We start from the raw sequence: 20,000 nt of genomic DNA on the forward strand, positions 1-20,000 counted from the left end.
AGGTAACGGCGGGTGATGGCAGACGGTGGCGGGCGGTAGCCACCACCGCCACCACTCACTCTCACTCATTCACACACTCTCACTCTCACACACTCTCACTCACTTTCACACACTCTCACTCACTCTCACACACTCTCACTCATTCTCCCACACTCTCATTCACTCTCCCACACTCTCACTCACTCTCACACACACTCTCACTCATTCTCCCACACTCTCATTCACTCTCCCACACTCTCATTCACTCTCCCACACTCTCACTCTATGATATCGTTGACTGAAATTTACGTATATTATACGTTCAAAAGACGATTTTATATAAATAGCTATGGTGTCACCATTCTGCTAACAAATGAAAATGTCGGAAAATGTTTTGTATTTGTTGGGTACAGGTGGACGGTGGAGCTTCAGCCAACTTCCCCACTCACCCCCACCTGCCCCTTACAGCCCATAGTCTGTCATTAGGAAAAAGAGGCGGATTTACGACCCTAACTAGAGACTTTAGTTGAATTAATTTTGCATACAGTAATTTTTAATTTAGTTCAGTACAAGTCCCTTCTAGTTCTCCTCTCACATTAATCCCGGCAGGTTTTCCCCACATAATCCATCCCTTATGAGTAATACATAAAAATTACACAATTCAGAAAATCTCATCATGATCACATTCTGTATACTCCTATAAGGCTTTATGATAATCTATTTGTGGGTAAGCAGGGCAAACATTAGTACAATCATAAGCCTACCTGCGATGGTGGTAAAGGGGTCACGTGATGTCTGGCCGCCTGGCGAATGTTGCAACAACTGAACGAAACGAAACTTGTACGTCAGTATATCGTGTACATGACGTGGCAATATGATGTGTTTTTCATTTTCTTATTATTATTACTAAAACAGTTGCCAGTGTTTGTTGCTTTATTACATTTGTATTTACTTTAGTGCTATACCTAACATATATTGTATATTATTAAGTTAAAATATACAACTCAGCAAAGAAGTTGGATATTTCTTTATTTTTAAAGGTGATCCCTGAATGTCACGTGCCAGGAAGAAAAGTCGTTGGCATGGCACCTTTGTCACGTGTCCCAAGGGTTACCTTTGATGGGTTGCCCACACCTGCACTAGGATCTGGTCCCCATGGGATCTAGTGAGATGTAGATGGTGAGAGGCATTGGTGGGATTAGTGACAGTGCAGTTATCCAGGCATCAACCTTACCCAGAGTTGGAGCTGCGTCCATCCACAGTGCCTGCATGGGACCGGAAAGAACAGATACAGGTGACCCAGAGACAGATAGTATTTCTCACTCTACTGATTGTTCAATACTCAAAAATCGGGACCGTCAGCAGCCACTAAATTACACATCCGTCTCACTGACAATATTCCATGTAAAGTGATGGAAAAAAGAAACCAAGTTGAAAATAATTGAACATCTTCAGCGGATAAACAGCAGCACGAATTTAATTGGGAAAAGACACTTCCATAAAAATTTATGGAGTAACTTATGGCCGGTCGGCCGAGCGGACCTAGCAGTAAAATAGGTACCTGGGTGTTAGTCAGCTGTCACGGGCTGCTTCCTGGGGGTGGAGGCCTGGTCGAGGACCGGGCCGCGGGGACACTAAAGCCCCGAAATTATCTCAAGATAACCTCAAGAATGGCATGGTTACTAAATAAGGCAGGAAAGGAAGGTTGGGCAGATTGTATTTTCCTATATTATCTAGAGCTTTTGATTATCCTCCTCATGAAACGCTAGCATACAAGACTTTAGGAAAAACACTGTACTGGGTGAAGTACTACCTGAAGGACAGAAAACAGAGAGTCAGAGAAGAGGTTTCGAGTTCGAGGAGGTAACAAGGGGAGTTCCTCCAAGGATCCAAGGACCCTCTGCTGTTTCTAGTTAATGTGAATGAACTACCTGAGGGAGTATATTTGTAGCCTCAGCTGTTTCTAGTTAATGTGAATGAACTACCTGAGGGAGTATCTTTGTAGCCTCAGCTGTTTCTAGTTAATGTGAATGAACTACCTGAGGGAGTATCTTTGTAGCCTCAGCTGTTTCTAGTTTATGTGAATGACCTTCCTGAGGGAGTATCTTTGTAGCCTCAGCTGTTTCTAGTTTATGTGAATGACCTTCCTGAGGGAGTATCTTTGTAGCCTCAGCTGTTTCTAGTTTATGTGAATGACCTTCCTGAGGGAGTATCTTTGTAAATGTTAATGTTTGCAAACTATGAAATGCAAATGAGGAATGTAAACCTGGAGAGCTCCAGACAGTTACACCGTAACCTTGACAAACTTTAGGTATAGAGCTCCAGACAGTTACACCGTAACCTTGACAAACTCTAGGTATAGAGCTCCAGACAATTACTGCGTGACCTTGACAAACTCTAGTTATAGAGCTCCAGACAATTACTGCGTGACCTTGACAAACTCTAGGTATAGAGCTCCAGACAATTACTGCGTGACCTTGACAAACTCTAGGTATAGAGCTCCAGACAATTACTGCGTGACCTTGACAAACTCTAGGTATAGAGCTCCAGACAATTACTCCGTGACCTTGACAAACTCTAGGTATAGAGCTCCAGACAGTTACACCGTAACCTTGACAAACTCTAGGTATGGAGCTCCAGACAGTTACACCGTAACCTTGACAAACTCTAGGTATAGAGCTCCAGACAGTTACACCGTAACCTTGACAAACTCTAGGTATAGAGCTCCAGACAATTACTGCGTGACCTTGACAAACTCTAGGTATAGAGCTCCAGACAATTACTGCGTGACCTTGACAAACTCTAGGTAAAGAGCTCCAGACAATTACTGCGTGACCTTGACAAACTTTAGGTATAGAGCTCCAGACAGTTACACCTTAACCTTGACAAACTCTAGGTATAGAGCTCCAGACAATTACTGCGTGACCTTGACAAACTCTAGGTAAAGAGCTCCAGACAATTACTGCGTGACCTTGACAAACTCTAGGTATAGAGCTCCAGACAATTACTGCGTGACCTTGACAAACTCTAGGTATAGAGCTCCAGACAATTACTCCGTGACCTTGACAAACTCTAGGTATAGAGCTCCAGACAGTTACACCGTAACCTTGACAAACTCTAGGTATGGAGCTCCAGACAGTTACACCCTAACCTTGACAAACTCTAGGTATAGAGCTCCAGACAGTTACACCGTAACCTTGACAAACTCTAGGTATAGAGCACCAGACAATTACTGCGTGACCTTGACAAACTCTAGGTATAGAGCTCCAGACAATCGCTGCGTGAACTTGATAAACTCTAGGTATAGAGCTCCAGATAATTACTGCGTGACCTTGACAAACTCTAGGTATAGTGCTCTAGACAATTACTGCGTGACCTTGACAATTTTTAGGTATAGAGCTCCAGACCGTTACACCGTAACCTTGACAAACTCTAGGTATAGAGCTCCAGACAATTACTGCGTGACCTTGACAAACTCTAGGTATAGAGCTCCAGACAGTTACACCGTGACCTTGACAAACTCTAGGTATAGAGCTCCAGACAATTACTCCGTAACCTTGACAAACTCTAGGTATAGAGCTCCAGACAATTACTGCGTGACCTTGACAAACTTTAGGTATAGAGCTCCAGACAGTTACACCTTAACCTTGACAAACTCTAGGTATAGAGCTCCAGACAATTACTGCGTGACCTTGACAAACTCTAGGTATAGAGCTCCAGACAGTTACACCGTGACCTTGACAAACTCTAGGTATAGAGCTCCAGACAATTACTCCGTAACCTTGACAAACTTTAGGTAAAGAGAAACAAAATGATTGTTCGAATTCAGTCACAAGTACACAATATGACTCACATACGCCACAATGAACACGGAATAATAATAATATAACACATAACCAAATATTACACATGACTGTCTAGCCAATAATGATTTTCAGGAAAATATAACACATACCTTTCCTAATGAAACCGCCTTTCTTCCTGTTAACACCCGGATAATTTTCATCCATTTTAATAGTCCTTTTTTTCATTGACGAGAAAGATGTGTATTCGACCACCTGGAGAAAACAATCAATAATTTGTAAATGTTATCTTCATTTTCACCCAAATATTGGGATAATTTCACTCTCATTATTAAACATTAACATTTTTATTAACGTTAAGATGATGTGTTCCAACACACTCTGAGAGTGTATCCTACCTTGGCACACATGATTATGACCCTCCACACCTGGACCTGACTAACACTCACCATCCATGGACCTGACTAACACTCACCATCCATGGACCAGACTAACACTCACCGGCCATGGACCAGACTAACACTCACCATCCATGGACCTGACTAACACTCACCATCCATGGACCAGACTAACACTCACCGTCCATGGACCTGACTAACACTCACCGTCCATGGACCAGACTAACACTCACCATCCATGGACCAGACTAACACTCATCATCCATGGACCTGACTAACACTCACCGTCCATGGACCTGATTAACACTCACCATCCATGGACCTGACTAACACTCACCATCCATGGACCTGACTAACACTCACCATCCATGGACCAGACTAACACTCACCATCCATGGACCAGACTAACACTCATCATCCATGGACCTGACTAACACTCACCGTCCATGGACCTGACTAACACTCACCATCCATGGACCTGACTAACACTCACCATCCATGGACCTGACTAACACTCACCATCCATGGACCAGACTAACACTCATCATCCATGGACCTGACTAACACTCATCATCCATGGACCTGACTAACACTCACCGTCCATGGACCTGACTAACACTCACCATCCATGGACCTGACTAACACTCATCATCCATGGACCTGACTAACACTCACCATCCATGGACCTGACTAACACTCACCATCCATGGACCTGACTAACACTCATCATCCATGGACCTGACTAACACTCACCATCCATGGACCAGACTAACACTCACCATCCATGGACCTGACTAACACTCATCATCCATGGACCTGACTAACACTCACCATCCATGGACCAGACTAACACTCACCATCCATGGACCTGACTAACACTCATCATCCATGGACCTGACTAACACTCACCGTCCATGGACCTGACTAACACTCACCATCCATGGACCTGACTAACACTCACCATCCATGGACCAGACTAACACTCACCATCCATGGACCTGACTAACACTCACCATCCATGGACCTGACTAACACTCACCGTCCATGGACCTGACTAACACTCACCATCCATGGACCTGACTAACACTCACCATCCATGGACCTGACTAACACTCACCATCCATGGACCAGACTAACACTCACCATCCATGGACCTGACTAACACTCACCATCCATGGACCTGACTAACACTCACCGTCCATGGACCTGACTAACACTCACCATCCATGGACCAGACTAACACTCACCATCCATGGACCTGACTAACACTCACCGTCCATGGACCTCACTAATACTCACCATCCATAGACCTCACTAATACTCACCATCCATGGACCTAACACTCACCATCCATGGACTTGACTAACACTCACCATCCATGGACCTGACAAACACTCACCATCCGTGAACCTGACTAACACTCACCATCCATGGACCTGACTTTCATGCCGTTTGCAATCAAGCACTCCCTCATACATATCAAAATGTCCATATGATTCTCTGTTCTACGTTCTGAGGCCCGCCACTAAGAACATCCTGTCTCTGGGTGTGAGATTTTTTTCTACGCCTACCTCCCTCAGGAGGTGGACTACAAGTTTAAAGTCTGCTCACGGCAGTTAAGCATGAGTCCAATAGAAAAAGGAAAAGCGGGAGAAAACCGCCAGGCCTCCACCACTAGAGGTGAAAACCTGTCCACAATAGGCCGCTGGCTCCTCCTAGTTAAACAGGACCTTAAAACTAATAAAGGGTAACCGACGGGTTCTCACAATCAAATATTTATATTTGATGTGGCGCTATGAATTGGAATTCGAATTCCCAAAAACAGCCGTCATTTCAAGATCACATCAACATTTAATCGTAATATGCAGAAATATGGTGGAATAATATGGTTGAAGGGTTGACATCAAAGACCGTTTTCTATAACATAACAATTTATTAATAACAAGAGACTAAACTACTACATTACCGAGTTTACGTTACGTTAATGTCCATCCAGTGGCACGATAACAACCAGCTAAATAGCAACCCTTGCTGTGCGGCTGCATACTGAACTAACCTGAACACAGGTGTGCCCACTGATGACGCAATATTGCAAATCAAAGAAAAATATCACAGACTAAGTTACACCATAGCGAATGGTTACGTTATTGTCCACCAAGTGGGATTTGCAACACAGCTATTCAACAGCCCCTCGAGAAGTGACAGCAGGCTCCATCTTGCTGACACTTCGGGCTGACAACATGAACTAACTGAACAAATGAAGGATATCCACTGAAGACACAAGCATACAATCAATAGTGTCTCGGTTTCCCTGACAGCTACTATAATCACAAGCTTAGGGGTCCTCCTGCCCCCCAGGAGAGACCCACGTAACTAGGCGGGTAGTCCAACAGTGACCCCCCCTATCACAACCCAGTGTGAACACTCTTTGCAACTCCCTACAAGAAGTTGCCCTGTAAATAGTAACAAAGACAGGCAAGGCGAGATTCTGGGACACAGCTCCACAACTCCCTAGATTACTCTACTCTCGTCACCAGACGACAACCAAAAGAAATTGCCTTAAGTGATTAATTACGTTAATTGACTGATCGCAGCAGTCAGCAACAAAGTACTACGGTAATCACAAGCAATTGTCTCACACTAGACGTCGAGTATCATGATGATACTCGACGTTAATCATTAACACTTGTCTCTCTTGTTAACAATAACTCAAACTTATATTACATCACACTTGACTCCTATCAAGTATTCAGTGAGTAATCCTCAATTAAGGTCAAACGGACCACTAATTACATCCCCATTGAGTTACGTTAACTAAGCCTACCCTAACTTGGTAGCTTCTCAACAGTCTGTGTCAAAAAATTATTAGTGAGTGTTAATTACCCTAATTAACTCCGAGTAATTAACTAACTGTCACCAGGACCGATAATTAATCATCCATAAATACGTCTCACTCCGCACTGCCTAAGCAGGTCTCATCAAACACTGTAAATTCACGGGAAAGGAGTTAATTACACCTAATTAACAAGATGTGCCACTAATCCACTGTTTTCAGACAGGATATGATTAATACAACGATTTATGCTAGCTCCATGACCTCGCTTTACCGAGTCATCGGAGCCCTCCGATGTTAATTACTCCACTAATTAACATGAGCCACTAATTGCTATACCCCAGAAAGGTAATTAGTCTCGAGCAAATTACGTTAACACAAATACTGACCTACTCTGACAGATCCTCTCCCACTACGTGAATTCATGATGAGAAGGCTAATTACATAATTAGCTAGAGTGGTGAATTAGTTGTCACACGGACAATTAATTGCTCTCGAGACGTATCTCACTCAAGCTCAACGCTGTTCTCTCTCATAACAGCCCTCACTCACTCCACCATAAGTGTGCACCCCTTATCCAGCTAATTCCCCAATTATTAACTCACTGAATCCTTAAGTCCTCAACACAACTTAAAGAAACAAATTAACCCCAGCGTTACATAGGTCACACTACAATGGCATGCAACAACACAAATGCACTGCCCACATACAGTTGCGGCTACTGCAACTTGTTAATTACTGTTATGGACCCGAGCCCAGCGTCCGAGCACGGAGCTGTGACGACCACGCCATCTGTGGGTCAGCTCCCGAAACCCCCTCCAAATGGACAGCGCCATCTAGTGAGGACAGGATATACCGGCCACAGGGGCTGGTTTCCCGTCCTAATCAGCTAGTGACATAGCTGCTGCTGACCTCTGGTGAGGTGACGCTTAGACAGCAACGCCATCTATGGAGTGGATAGGTGGGCGTTTGTGTCTAAGCCCGTAAGTGAGGTGCCCTAGGGTGTCCCTAGTACTGATGACGTGTCTGATTACAGAGTCAACCTGGGACTGCTGGAAAAGAACGATAGAGGGTCTACCCAAGGCAGCTGTAGAACCTCCACGCATTTGCTGCTGAAGCTGTGAGTCACCCCCCGGATGAACACTGTTGTGTTAGCCTGCCTGTGAGATGGCAGAACCAGGGATTGTTGTACCCGGGGCTGACTGGTGGAGAAGACTAGCCACTGGGGTGTTGTGGTGCGGAGAGTGATCTGTGAAATCACACGAGGCTCCTGCCTAGGGCTCGCAACCCTAGTATCGGTCGTGGAGTGGCCTAACCAGCGGAACTGATTGGAACCTGCCAGCTACAGGCTTGATTTGTGGCACCGTTGTGCCTCCACGACGGTGCCCCCAGTGGAACTGTGATGTGGCTGGCCTGTGGCCAGGGTAGACTTGAGAGACTCGAAGGATTCAACGTGAGGCCACAAGAAGAGGACCAGGGCTACTGCTCTCGAGCACCGTGGAACATTCCTGCGTCTTCAGAGGAAGACCATTCTGTATATTATAGTGTGTATGCCCCCCGTGTGACTGTTTATATATTTATTTATGGTGGTGGTGTAATTATATATTTAAGTTTAGTGCCTTTGTCTCCCTTCCCCTTTAATTTACTTGCGTTACGGAACGCACCCCTTGAAAGCCACTACTAGCTTGGGGCCGGATACCCAAACTCTACTAACATCAGAGAAAGAACCCAGTTGTGACTCAATAGGGCCGTAACAATTACTGTGCCCACACAATAATGACACACGGTTGTGCAACACACAAGAGTATACCAATATTACTGCCCCCTTATCTTGCAACCGTTGCAAAGGACTACTGTGAGCACACACTTACCTCAGCAAGGCTATTAACCCATCAACTGCCTGCTCTCATTAAGTACTGTGAATTCCCCTGAATAATCCTAGAGGTCCCTTAAACCCTCAACACCGCTCCAAGGGCAATAATATCGTATAAACTGATACCACTGCACAAACCTGCAACATAATGATGCCGTTTGCATACCCCACATGCTAATGACATCATTAGGCAATCAGTCAGCAATCACATCTACTGACTCACCACACAACACAGTACATAAACATGCAAATGAACACAGGGAAATGGCATTCACATAATCAATGAAAATTATATCATCAGATAAATGTAACTAACTACACAGACCTCAGGGCACCCACTGACATCCCTGCAACCTGGCCTGCCTACCTCTAATGATTATAATTATGTACGGTACTCTATGGCATTAATCCAGTCTGAACGATTATATAGAATCGACAGGCTGGATCATTTATATGGTAAATCTCTACACTGACCGTTTACATACTCGAGTCAGTCTACACACACACACACATATATATATATATATATATATATATATATATATATATATATATATATATATATATATATATATATATATATATATATATATATATACATATATATATATATATATATATATATATATATATATATATATATATATATATATATATATAAATACATATATATATATATATATATATATATATATATATATATATATATATATATATATATATATATATATATATATATATAACTACAGTGTGGTCGTGGACAACATCTATCTCCAGGTACCGCCCTACCAGTCACCTGGATGTGCTACAGACAGCTGTCTCTCAGCTGCTTCCCTAGCCTGGCAAGGCTCTGAGACAACTCTTACCGGGAATTTCCACCGGTACTCATCACACTGTACACAATGATAAATTTTACTCACGTCTAACCTCCTCATTTTTACTCATTTCCCAGGTCACTACCACACTAGCTGTCAACACTTAGCTTGCTCCTCATGCGTCGACAAGATGTGGCCCTAGGCTGTCCCGGGAAAGTGGCCCAAGGAGGTGGCCAAGGCATGTGGCCACCGCGTGGCTCTAAGGGGGTGGCCACGGGTAGCGCATGACGTCATAGCACCCCACCCGGCTGAGCTGGCGTGCAAGGTGGGGTGGGGTTTGGCCTCGCGGGGGGCCTGGGGTGGCCCCCCGGGCAGCTGGCCAAGGTGGACAGCGCGGGTGGCCGTGGGCGGCCTGGGGCGCCTCCGGGCGACTGTGGGCGGCGCGTGTGGCCGCGGGCGGCCTGGGGTGGCCCCCGACTGGCTGGTTGGCGCCCACCAACATACACACATGGGCGGGGAATCACTTTACACCCCCTCATCAGCATGCTTGCTCGTACACTAGGGTGCCAAATGGCCGGCGGCCATTCACCACATGGCTGCCGCCAGGTGGAATACAAAAATCCAACAGGGGCCTGTAATAACACACTCAATTACACTGCCCATAATACACCAATTGTCCATTGCCACTAGACATTATGCTCAGACCCGAGAGATGAGGGATCAATCTGATACACCATGAGGCTCTGCCATCTGCCTCATGGGTTAACACTGCAACTGTCTCTTAGTTTGTCACATCGGCCCCAATTTCACACAAATTTGGGCCTAGACACAACCCGGGATGGCAGGAGTGCCATCCACGCTGTGCAACAAGGGAATGACAGCGATTAACGGGGGTGGAGATGGCAGGCGGCCATCTCCACCCAGCTGCGTCCTCTTCCACCTGCTACCCAGCTCAAACTGACGATTTCCCGGGCTAAGGAAACTCAAAATGCCCATATCTCCCCCCTACCTTGTCTTGACCAATCAGCAGGGAGCCGGCACACTACCAAGATGCCGCTTCCAACCACAGCTCTTTACGCCAAAACTCGGTTGGAGCACAGGTGCCTAAACCAATCACATGCCTCAGTCACCCTCAGGCGTCCTGTGACGTCACAAGGAGGGGGAGGCCTAAAAGACAGTGGCGTACTGTCTCACATGGTGGGTGGGGAGGGGGGGAAGGCAACGTTCACCCCTCTGTCCCTCCCCCCCCCCACCCCCCTGTAAAACTGTTGGGAGAGTCAAGTACCTCCCTACACCACTTCACTCTCAACTCCCATCCTATTTCATAGAAACAGTAAAATCTCTGTAATTCTCTCTACAGACCAATCACAGACTTCTGACTACTCACAAATGATAGTCCATAACATAAGCTTTCATTCAACACCCCACAAGTATATGTTAGTTTGAAAGCATCAGTTTCTAGAGCGACTAGCCTAATTTAGAAACTAGGAAAACTAGCTGAGGGAATCTAGATTCCCTCACACTGGGTCCTCAAAACCAGGTAGGTACTCCTGCAGTCTCTCTAATATTTGTTGCTACTTGAAGTCCCCCCTCAGGGTCTGTGAAGTTTCTTTTTGCGGCTTCACAAAAAAAAATGTTAAACTCTACACTTAAAGTTCCGCTCCACACTTGAAGTTCATCTCCACATTTGAAGATTCCACTCTACACTTGGAGATTCACTGTATAATCTTCCTCAGACAAAAAGCTCCTTCACAAACTTCTCTCCACACAAACCTGTAATTCCATTACTAAGCCGTAATAATATGTTTTCCTAATAACATATAAATACGTATATCTACACAAAATACATTTCTCCTTCCAATATCCCCTTCTGCACGCCGGCCCTGCCGCAGTGGGTACTCCCATATTTTTGGACGAGTCCACACCGGAGTTCTCTTCCGACGGGACGCCAGGTGCTCTGCCTTTCAGACGAGCGAGCATTTGCCACTCTTGCCTCCAGCATGTCCCATGTTCTTTAACTCCTTATATACTCTCAATATCTTTATAAAATCTCTAATCTATGTGCATAAACGTCTCCTACAATCGCTGGGCACACAATCGATCAATAACAAGCGATCTATCAACTAATTAAGTGCTCATACCGCAAAAATTTACAATGTGGCGACGCTTGCCCTCTGACGTTCCAACATGGCACAACACTTGGTCGTCCATTAAAATCCTTTTGGACTGTTTCTCAAAGCTTCTCACAGTCCCGACTTCAATCTACGAAGTCTCATAGCAGGTTTCACACAGAAACACCTACTAACTTTCCTCCACTCTAACGATATAACTCATTAGGGTCCACACAGGAATACGAACACCATTCAGGCTTCAGGTCGTCCTGAATACCTTTCAGATCACTGAGAAATGACTTACGACGTCCTCGGCAGCTTCCTCACACTTTGTACCACGTAGCCTTCACTCAAACACTAGACAAAGTACTATATTCTTCTTTCTTTCCTGGAGACAACGACGTACGTCCATTCCTGACGACTGTAGCAACTCAAGTAATATGTTACGACCTCCGTCTGCATCACGACATAAATAAAAATGTCGACATGTCATTTCAACTAGTGTCGGAAAATCCGACAGCATTTAATATATCATACAGATAATAGCTGTGTTGTATAAACAAGTTACCCATAGAAAACGTAACTTGTAGTGGAATTACCGTCTAGAGAAAACGGGATATCATCACCACATACCATTATAATTCACCAGCTATTCTGCTGGGAATTATTCTTAAATACATTAGTCTTTGGACTTTACCATCATAAAAACATCTTATATAAATTAACTTAATTATCAATATTAAAGTAGAGTAAATGTGACCCTTCTATCACTTTCTGAAATCTGGACAAAGTAGGCCAGGCGTCAGAGTGAGGAAGGAGGGGCAGCCATTGTTGTGTCACCTCCGAGACGTGTGGAGCAAATTTAGCTCCTATCATATCTGGACAATGTCGGCCACTAACGTCAATAGTATGGAGTGTTAAACAGCCATTGTTTATACGAGACCAGAGGCTCACACGGGAGCAAATGCGGCTCCTGTTAATTTTACTTGGACGTAGTGTTATGGAAACCAAAGGTACCATCTCCAACACGATGTCTACAATTCAAGTTAAGTGTTCTTTCCGAAACCCGTTTATCATTCATTTATGGCCATTAATGTCATTATATAGGGTGACCCGGTTAGAGCACGTGGAAGCCTCAAACTAAAGGTAATTAAGCCAGGTCTTCATGTTCCATGTACAGTTTTCTCTGAAATACTTGTCATATATAGGATTCTGGCTTCACAGCTAGCGCACTTTTGACAGGTCAAGACGAGGAAGCAAGATTTGTGCACCAGTTACTGGGTGATATGGAAGCTACCTCAAAGAGGATAATTTGGTGTCTACACCCTAGTTATACCTGGTGGACTAACCTGCTGTACTATAAGATAAGGAACCTCTTCAATGTATGTAGTTACTGTAGTTTGATTGGCTGCATATATATTAATTTAATAAACCCCCCTAATGTGTAGAGGATCGATTTGTGAGATTATGAGATTATTGCAGAAATACAGTCCACTTATCATTATACAAATTGCTATCGAAGTATATAAATTAACGTAAATATAAATTCATATAAATTAAATAAACATAAATCTCACAGGTCGGTTCCCACAACTAGCTTCTATAAGATGCTCGTCCTCTACTTGTCTCTGTTTAGTCATTTATTGACGTTTACTTAACTTTTTCCTTCTTTCCTCTGACTCTCTACTCAGGTGGGTAGAATAACTCTCACCTGTAGATTCAGCTCAATAGGCTACTTTTAGTTCATAACACAGTCAATCAATGGACCTGACTAACACTCACCATCCATGGACCTGACTAACACTCACCATCCATGGACCTGACTAACACTCACCATCCATGGACCTGACTAACACTCACCATCCATGGACCTGACTAACACTCACCATTCATGGAGAGTGTCACATATCACTCACATGACAACTGTCACTATACAGGGTATATATATATACCAGCATCTGGTGGTTTATGATGGAGAGACGTCCACCCCGAAGCTTCCTGGGGGCTCATGTGTCACTATACTCCATCACCAGGCGGTTTAGGTTTAACTAGACAAATGTTTTTCCTTCTGAGAGTCTATAAGAATGTAATTGCTCTGAGAGACAAGTCCCCTGTTAACGAAGGTTAGTTCATACCACCTCCTGGCCTGATGCTGTAATAACCCGTAATTGCTCCTCCCTTACTCCCCCTCACTAACCCAGCCTAACACTGCTTGCAGATCACTGTAACCCTCAATGATCTGCCAGTTAATATTGAGACGGAAAATATTAAATGAGGGGGGGGGGGATAACAACAAATGAACAGTTTATTAATTTAAAACTAATAAATAAAAAATCATTAAACACTGTCACCACCTTCCCGCTAACATACCTGAATGTGTCTATTGCTGATCCCCCAGGAAGGGAAAAAATCAATACTCATGAAAATACAAGGGCATAAGACTCTTGGTAATAATAATGTTTGGGGAATGAATTATACAATTTTGCTTTACTTATTGAGGAACTAAGGGCAACTATAATATCCATGAAATGGAGGAGAACACAACGGGGGTTTCCAGTACCGCATATAAATACCACATATAAGAATGACTCAGTATTAATTAAGGGAACAGATAACTAAACACAAATTACCTTAATACACTTTAATTTAATTAACACACGGATATTGAAATAAAATTTGGGATATATCCTAGTCTAATAAAACATCCTAAGAGGCAAAGATCTGAAATACTGAATATACATGAAAATTCAAGTACACTGTATCTTAATCCTGTAATCTGGCCAGAGATGTTGCTGGCTACCCTCATGCCCTGAAGTCACCTATCTTAAGTCACTCCCACAGACACACTGAACTTATTTTTTTCATAAACTCTCTCAGTGGAACAGGTCCTCCCATTCTAAGTTTTCCTATGCCCAAAAAACCCGCCTCTCCATGTCTAGAGCCAGTGAATTCAAAGTCTTGCTCTAGGCCTGAGGGCCCAGCCAATGAGACGTCTGGCACTACCATGGGAGACTTCGCCCACTAGGTCTCCCTGGCATGTCTACCCAATGAACCAAAAGCACCTGCTGTTGGCCAGGGAAAAGCCTGACACTTGCCTGGGGCGATCCTCTCCCAGAGACTGGAACTAAGCAGTAATGACCCATCTCGTGGGAAGAAGCTGTCCTGACCACCTAAGGGAACTTGAGAGCACGAATGTTATGACCCTAGAGTTGTACTGGGCCTAAATCTGTCAATAGTTATGGAGAAGACAGAGAAAGAGAGGGAAAGAGGGATTGGAAAGAAGAATGGTGATGAAGATTAGAGGGAGGGATTAGAGAAATAGGATTGGGGAACAGGAGGGGACAAGTGACTTGCGATGGTCCCACTGCCTAAGGGTAAGTTGACTCGTGTTTTAAGGAAGGAAACGGCTGACAGGGGGAGGGAAGATTGACCACACAAGAGGACGGCAACAAGAGGAAGGGAGAAGGTAGAAGGGAGAGGGGAGAAGGGAGAGGGGAGAAGGGAGAGGGGAGAAGGTTGCTCTGCACAGATCATTACAATGCCCCAACATAATACTCCATTACCATTACTCTCTTAACACTCATATTCTCATGCTACACATTCTCCTCCCAGTGTCACTAACATCCTCACATCTATAAGGAAATATAGAAGCCTGAAACTGCCCCAAACACCTGTGTTATGAAATAATAGAGCTGTGATAAATGTAAAGTCACATGTAATAACATAAAGCATTTTCCAGTACCTTATTAACAACTCTGGTGAGTAACCAAACTAAGTTCAGTAGATACTTACATTATCAAGTTGTTGCTGGGTGAGGTTGGTGCCCAAGAATTATTCAGAGTTCTCAGTTCTTTCATTACGTCAGTTTTCAGGTCTTCATAGAAGAGAAAATGCATGTTGGGATGGTCCTTGTTCTTCCACGCCATCTTGATGTGGGGCCAGTATGGGCTGTACAACACTGTAGACATATGGGAATTTTATAATACTTGTTATTGTTTATACATCAATACAAAAAGAGTTCGTTTGTCGGTTTGTCCAAAGTTGGATGCCAGGCGCTTGGGTCTAACCTCACCCAAATTGTCAGCAGGAATGGTCTCGGGCGCGGGATGAACATAGGCTGGTCCGAGTCGCGGGACTTCAAAAGAGAAAAATGTGCTTGGGTCACATTCATACCCACAAGACGATTTTTTTGCACGACCCTCAGGCAACACAGCTGAATATTTTCAAAACCAAACATTTCAAAATGTTTAGAGTAATATGTACCCTTATTCACTGATCTCTGAAAATTAAAAGAAATTTCCTGCTGTATATATTTGGGCAGTACTCGCACAGACCAAACGTTCCTCCAACTGCTTCAAAGGTTTCTCAAGCACCACAACACACTTTCTCAGAGCACAGGGAAACTATTCTATTTTTTTAATTTTATGTCTTATACAAATAAAAATGTAAATGTTCATTTGTTCAAAATCACTAATCTCCAAAAGTTCTTCACCGATTGCTTTAAAATTTTGAAACATCGTTCCATTCGCATATGAGCATGTTTTTATATACATATTATATAGATATCACATCTGTGACGGGGCAAACCATAATTTTTATTTTATTTTTTTTCATGCAAGGAAACTTCTTTACCGATTGCTTTGAAATTTTGACACAACATTGCATTCGAATAGGTGCATGTTTTTATATATTTACTATATATGCCTCACCTGTGACAGGAAAATAACATGTTTTTTTGAAAAACAGTACCATCTGTTGGACATAAGAGCAACACATGCTGTAATCTCCAAAAGTTCTTCACCAATTACTTTGAAATTTTGACACAACGTTCCATTCAAATACGAGCGTATTTATATATACCGACTAAATAGATGCAACACCTATAACAGGTAAAAATATGATTTTTTTTTTAAACAGCGCCACCTGTTGCACGAAATAGCAACACACGTTATACTAAATATGTTATGATTCCATTTCAATGTTTCTGATTGCATTGATAAATTGAATTTTCAAAGATTTCAATATATTTTCAATTTGATTTAAGTATTTTGTGTGACATTGCACTGGAATTGAGCTGAGTTGTTTACCATACTGTTCATTTCGTGAGTATAGTTTATTTTTTTTATTTTCATTTCTTTTTTTAACTGTTCTACTTATTTTTCAGTGATGGGAACATCAGATTATCTGATGTTCCCATTTTTCTGATGGGAACATCAGATCATTTGGGAATGCATTGGACGAGGGAGAGGGGAATGGTGGAGAGGACGAGGGGATGAGAGTGGGGGATGGTGGGGAAGACAAGGGGACGGGGATGGGGGTAATGGCGGGGAGGTCGAGGGAATGGGGGATGTTGTGGACAAGGGGACGGGGATTGGAGATTCACTGCCCAGGCTTTGGGCTGAGATGATGTGCGTGCCTCCTCTTCCCCTCTAGGCCCCTAGTACCCAACCTTTGTGTTTGATCGCCTGCGGTTGTATCGACACAATACTATTGCGCTGCTGAGTGTTTTGACACTATTGCATAAGTCACTAGTATAAGAGGAACCCTAGAATGAACTAATACCCTGGGAGGACACTTAGGCATAGTTGTTTGAGGCCTGGAGACAGGCAGCCTGCCCTCACCCCTCCCCACCAGGGGCAGCCCACCAAACATTAGAGTTTGATGCACTGCTGGTGTTAATAATACAGCATCACTTGCACAGAGTACTTGGGACTCACTGTAGGACTCTCTTGCAAGAAGCGATATCCAGCAATGATAAACAAAGGGCAAGCAATGATAAACAAAATGTACTAGCCAATCTCTTGTTCTCTTTCATGGTACGATTTTCTAAACTAATACCCACAAAGGACTCCTCATTCATGCTACCAGGATGAAGACGTTAACAAAGTCATCAACGGAGAAAATATATGTAAATTGATGGATAAACTTATTCCCCCAGAGCTTAAAGCCAGGAAGACAATAGTCCTGAAGAGACTCGATGCTACACTTAATGACGAAACCCCTGAAAATATTAAACACGACATAGAACAAAGAAATGACTGGGCCAAATTAGAAGAAGTAATTCTCATGCCGGGATTGAGAACCCCGATGAAAGTAAGATTTGAAGAAATCTCCATGGCACAAAAAGCCCTCAGCCAAAGTACCCATTGCTACTACTACCATCTGAGCACAGATAACTACAACCTAGAACACGAAGAATACTTCAACATAACCCCATTTTGGGCATGCTACAAATACGACCACACAGCCGCAGAGTGCCAACAAAGGGATGTAAAAGTATATTCTAAATGTGGCCAGCAGGAACACCTTTTCATAGAGTGCACAAATAAAACAAATCCCATATGTCTCGATTGTGGGGGTCCCCATCGCTCGCTGGCATCAATCTGTTCCACTAGGAGGAATATCCTAAAACAAAAAAGTGCCGAAACCGCAGCAAAAAAGGCAGCAATGGCCAATAATACCTATGCAGGTATAACTACCACTAATGCTTGGACAAACAAGGTATCACACAATCCAGCAAAAACTACCTTACAGGCAAATGGTGACCTACCAACAAAGATCCTGAGCAGTATGATCTTTGCTCACTTAGAAAACTTAGCAAGGCCAAGGTCATTTGGATCCGTGGTTAAAGAAACGTACAGGAGGTCGCCCAGAAATGGATTTCCCAGACAATGTTTCCTCCTCAACATCATAAAAGCCCTGGTGGACAGCACTATTATCAGCACTCCCCAAACTGAGACTAACTCCCAACAAGTGTCAGGACCGACGAATGCAGAAACCCTCAATTAGTCAGAGGAGGAAGTTGAACTAACACAAGCAACCACCACTAATGCAGGCGATGAGTCACAATAACGTGGCTGAAGTATGTTGACCAGACCACACACTAGAAATTGAAGGGACGACGACGTTTCGGTCCGTCCTGGACCATTCTCAAGTCGACAATCGACTTGAGAATGGTCCAGGACGGACCGAAACGTCGTCGTCCCTTCAATTTCTAGTGTGTGGTCTGGTCAACAACCACCACTAATGACCCCCAAAGGGGGCCCTACAAACATACAAGCACCACAGGACATACAAGCCACAATTAGCGAATTCCGATGAGGTAACTGAGGCAGACCACAGACAAACAATGGACACCAGTGCTTACCCGACACCCACAGACAGCGCTGCAAACTCAGACACAGTCAACCAGGACTCCGTAGAGATCCCAAACAATACCGAAGTCTTCTCAAGACACATAACCCACACAGTTAACCGCAAGACCCTCCAAGAACGTATACAAAATCAGAACATCAAATTCCAACACAACATTCCTGGTGCTAATCCGAGTGACGTGTACGAACATATAATGTCGCATTCTTTCAAGCAAACCTCCCTAACCATTCAGCAGATAAACAGCATTCAGTTTAACGCAAGGCGCAACGGACACGCATCGATCCCAAACAATCCACGAGAAGGAAGGGACCTGTTAGTTTCAACATAGCCATCCAGTCATTAACAATAATTCAACACAATGTTCTAAGCTGGACTCCGCACAGAGCAGTGGAACTCAGGAACTTGTACAGAGAAGTAGACCCTGATATAATACTCATTATCAGCCATGGGAAAAAGGAAAGGTCAACAGAGCTGCCCAGGCCAACGATGGAGCAGCAATTGCTGTAAGGAGAAATATTCCACACAAAATTCTAGATTATTTTCAAGAAAACTTCTTGGCAAATAAACTCCAAACTACGAAAGGTATAATCTTCATAAGAACATGTTACCAACCACCAACATGACCATACCTTACCCTGGCCGACATCATGAAACTCACCAGACGGAACAGACCTGCCTACTTCCTAGGAGATCTAAACACCTAACACAGGACAATGGAACATGGAAGGAACAACCAGGCAGGAGAAGCCATCCACAATATGATAAGGAACGGAAATTTAACCCACTTGCGCCCAGACTTCCCAACTTATGTCAGACAAGGACACCGAGGTAAACCAGACATACTACTGTCAAACAACCACCACTTCCTAAACACCCGCATGGAAAGGGGCCCAGTGAGCACAAGCGACCACCTACCGGAAAAGTTCTGGAAAAAAAATAAAAACCCTGATGGGAAACTCAGCTGAGGAAACACCCTACATAATAGACGCCTCAGGAAACAAACTACGAGGAAAGAGAACAAGAACAGGAATTC

General features: G+C 43.7%; 1 protein-coding gene across 1 annotated transcript in view; it reads right to left on the reverse strand.

Moving 5' to 3' along the window:
• The window catches only part of LOC123754194 (sulfotransferase 1A1), a 124,224-nt gene that overhangs the window by 14,595 nt on the left and 89,629 nt on the right, over positions 1 to 20,000 (reverse strand). Inside the window, exons 4-5 of the mRNA XM_045736403.2 lie at positions 15,605 to 15,770; positions 3,935 to 4,037 (exon numbers count right to left, since the gene is read on the reverse strand). Coding sequence (XP_045592359.2) covers positions 4,007 to 4,037; positions 15,605 to 15,770 — 197 coding nt within the window. The 3' untranslated portion in view covers positions 3,935 to 4,006. The remainder of the gene's footprint in view (positions 1 to 3,934; positions 4,038 to 15,604; positions 15,771 to 20,000) is intronic.

The sequence above is a fragment of the Procambarus clarkii genome, chromosome 6, assembly GCF_040958095.1.
Source record: "Procambarus clarkii isolate CNS0578487 chromosome 6, FALCON_Pclarkii_2.0, whole genome shotgun sequence".
Taxonomy (NCBI): domain Eukaryota; kingdom Metazoa; phylum Arthropoda; class Malacostraca; order Decapoda; family Cambaridae; genus Procambarus; species Procambarus clarkii.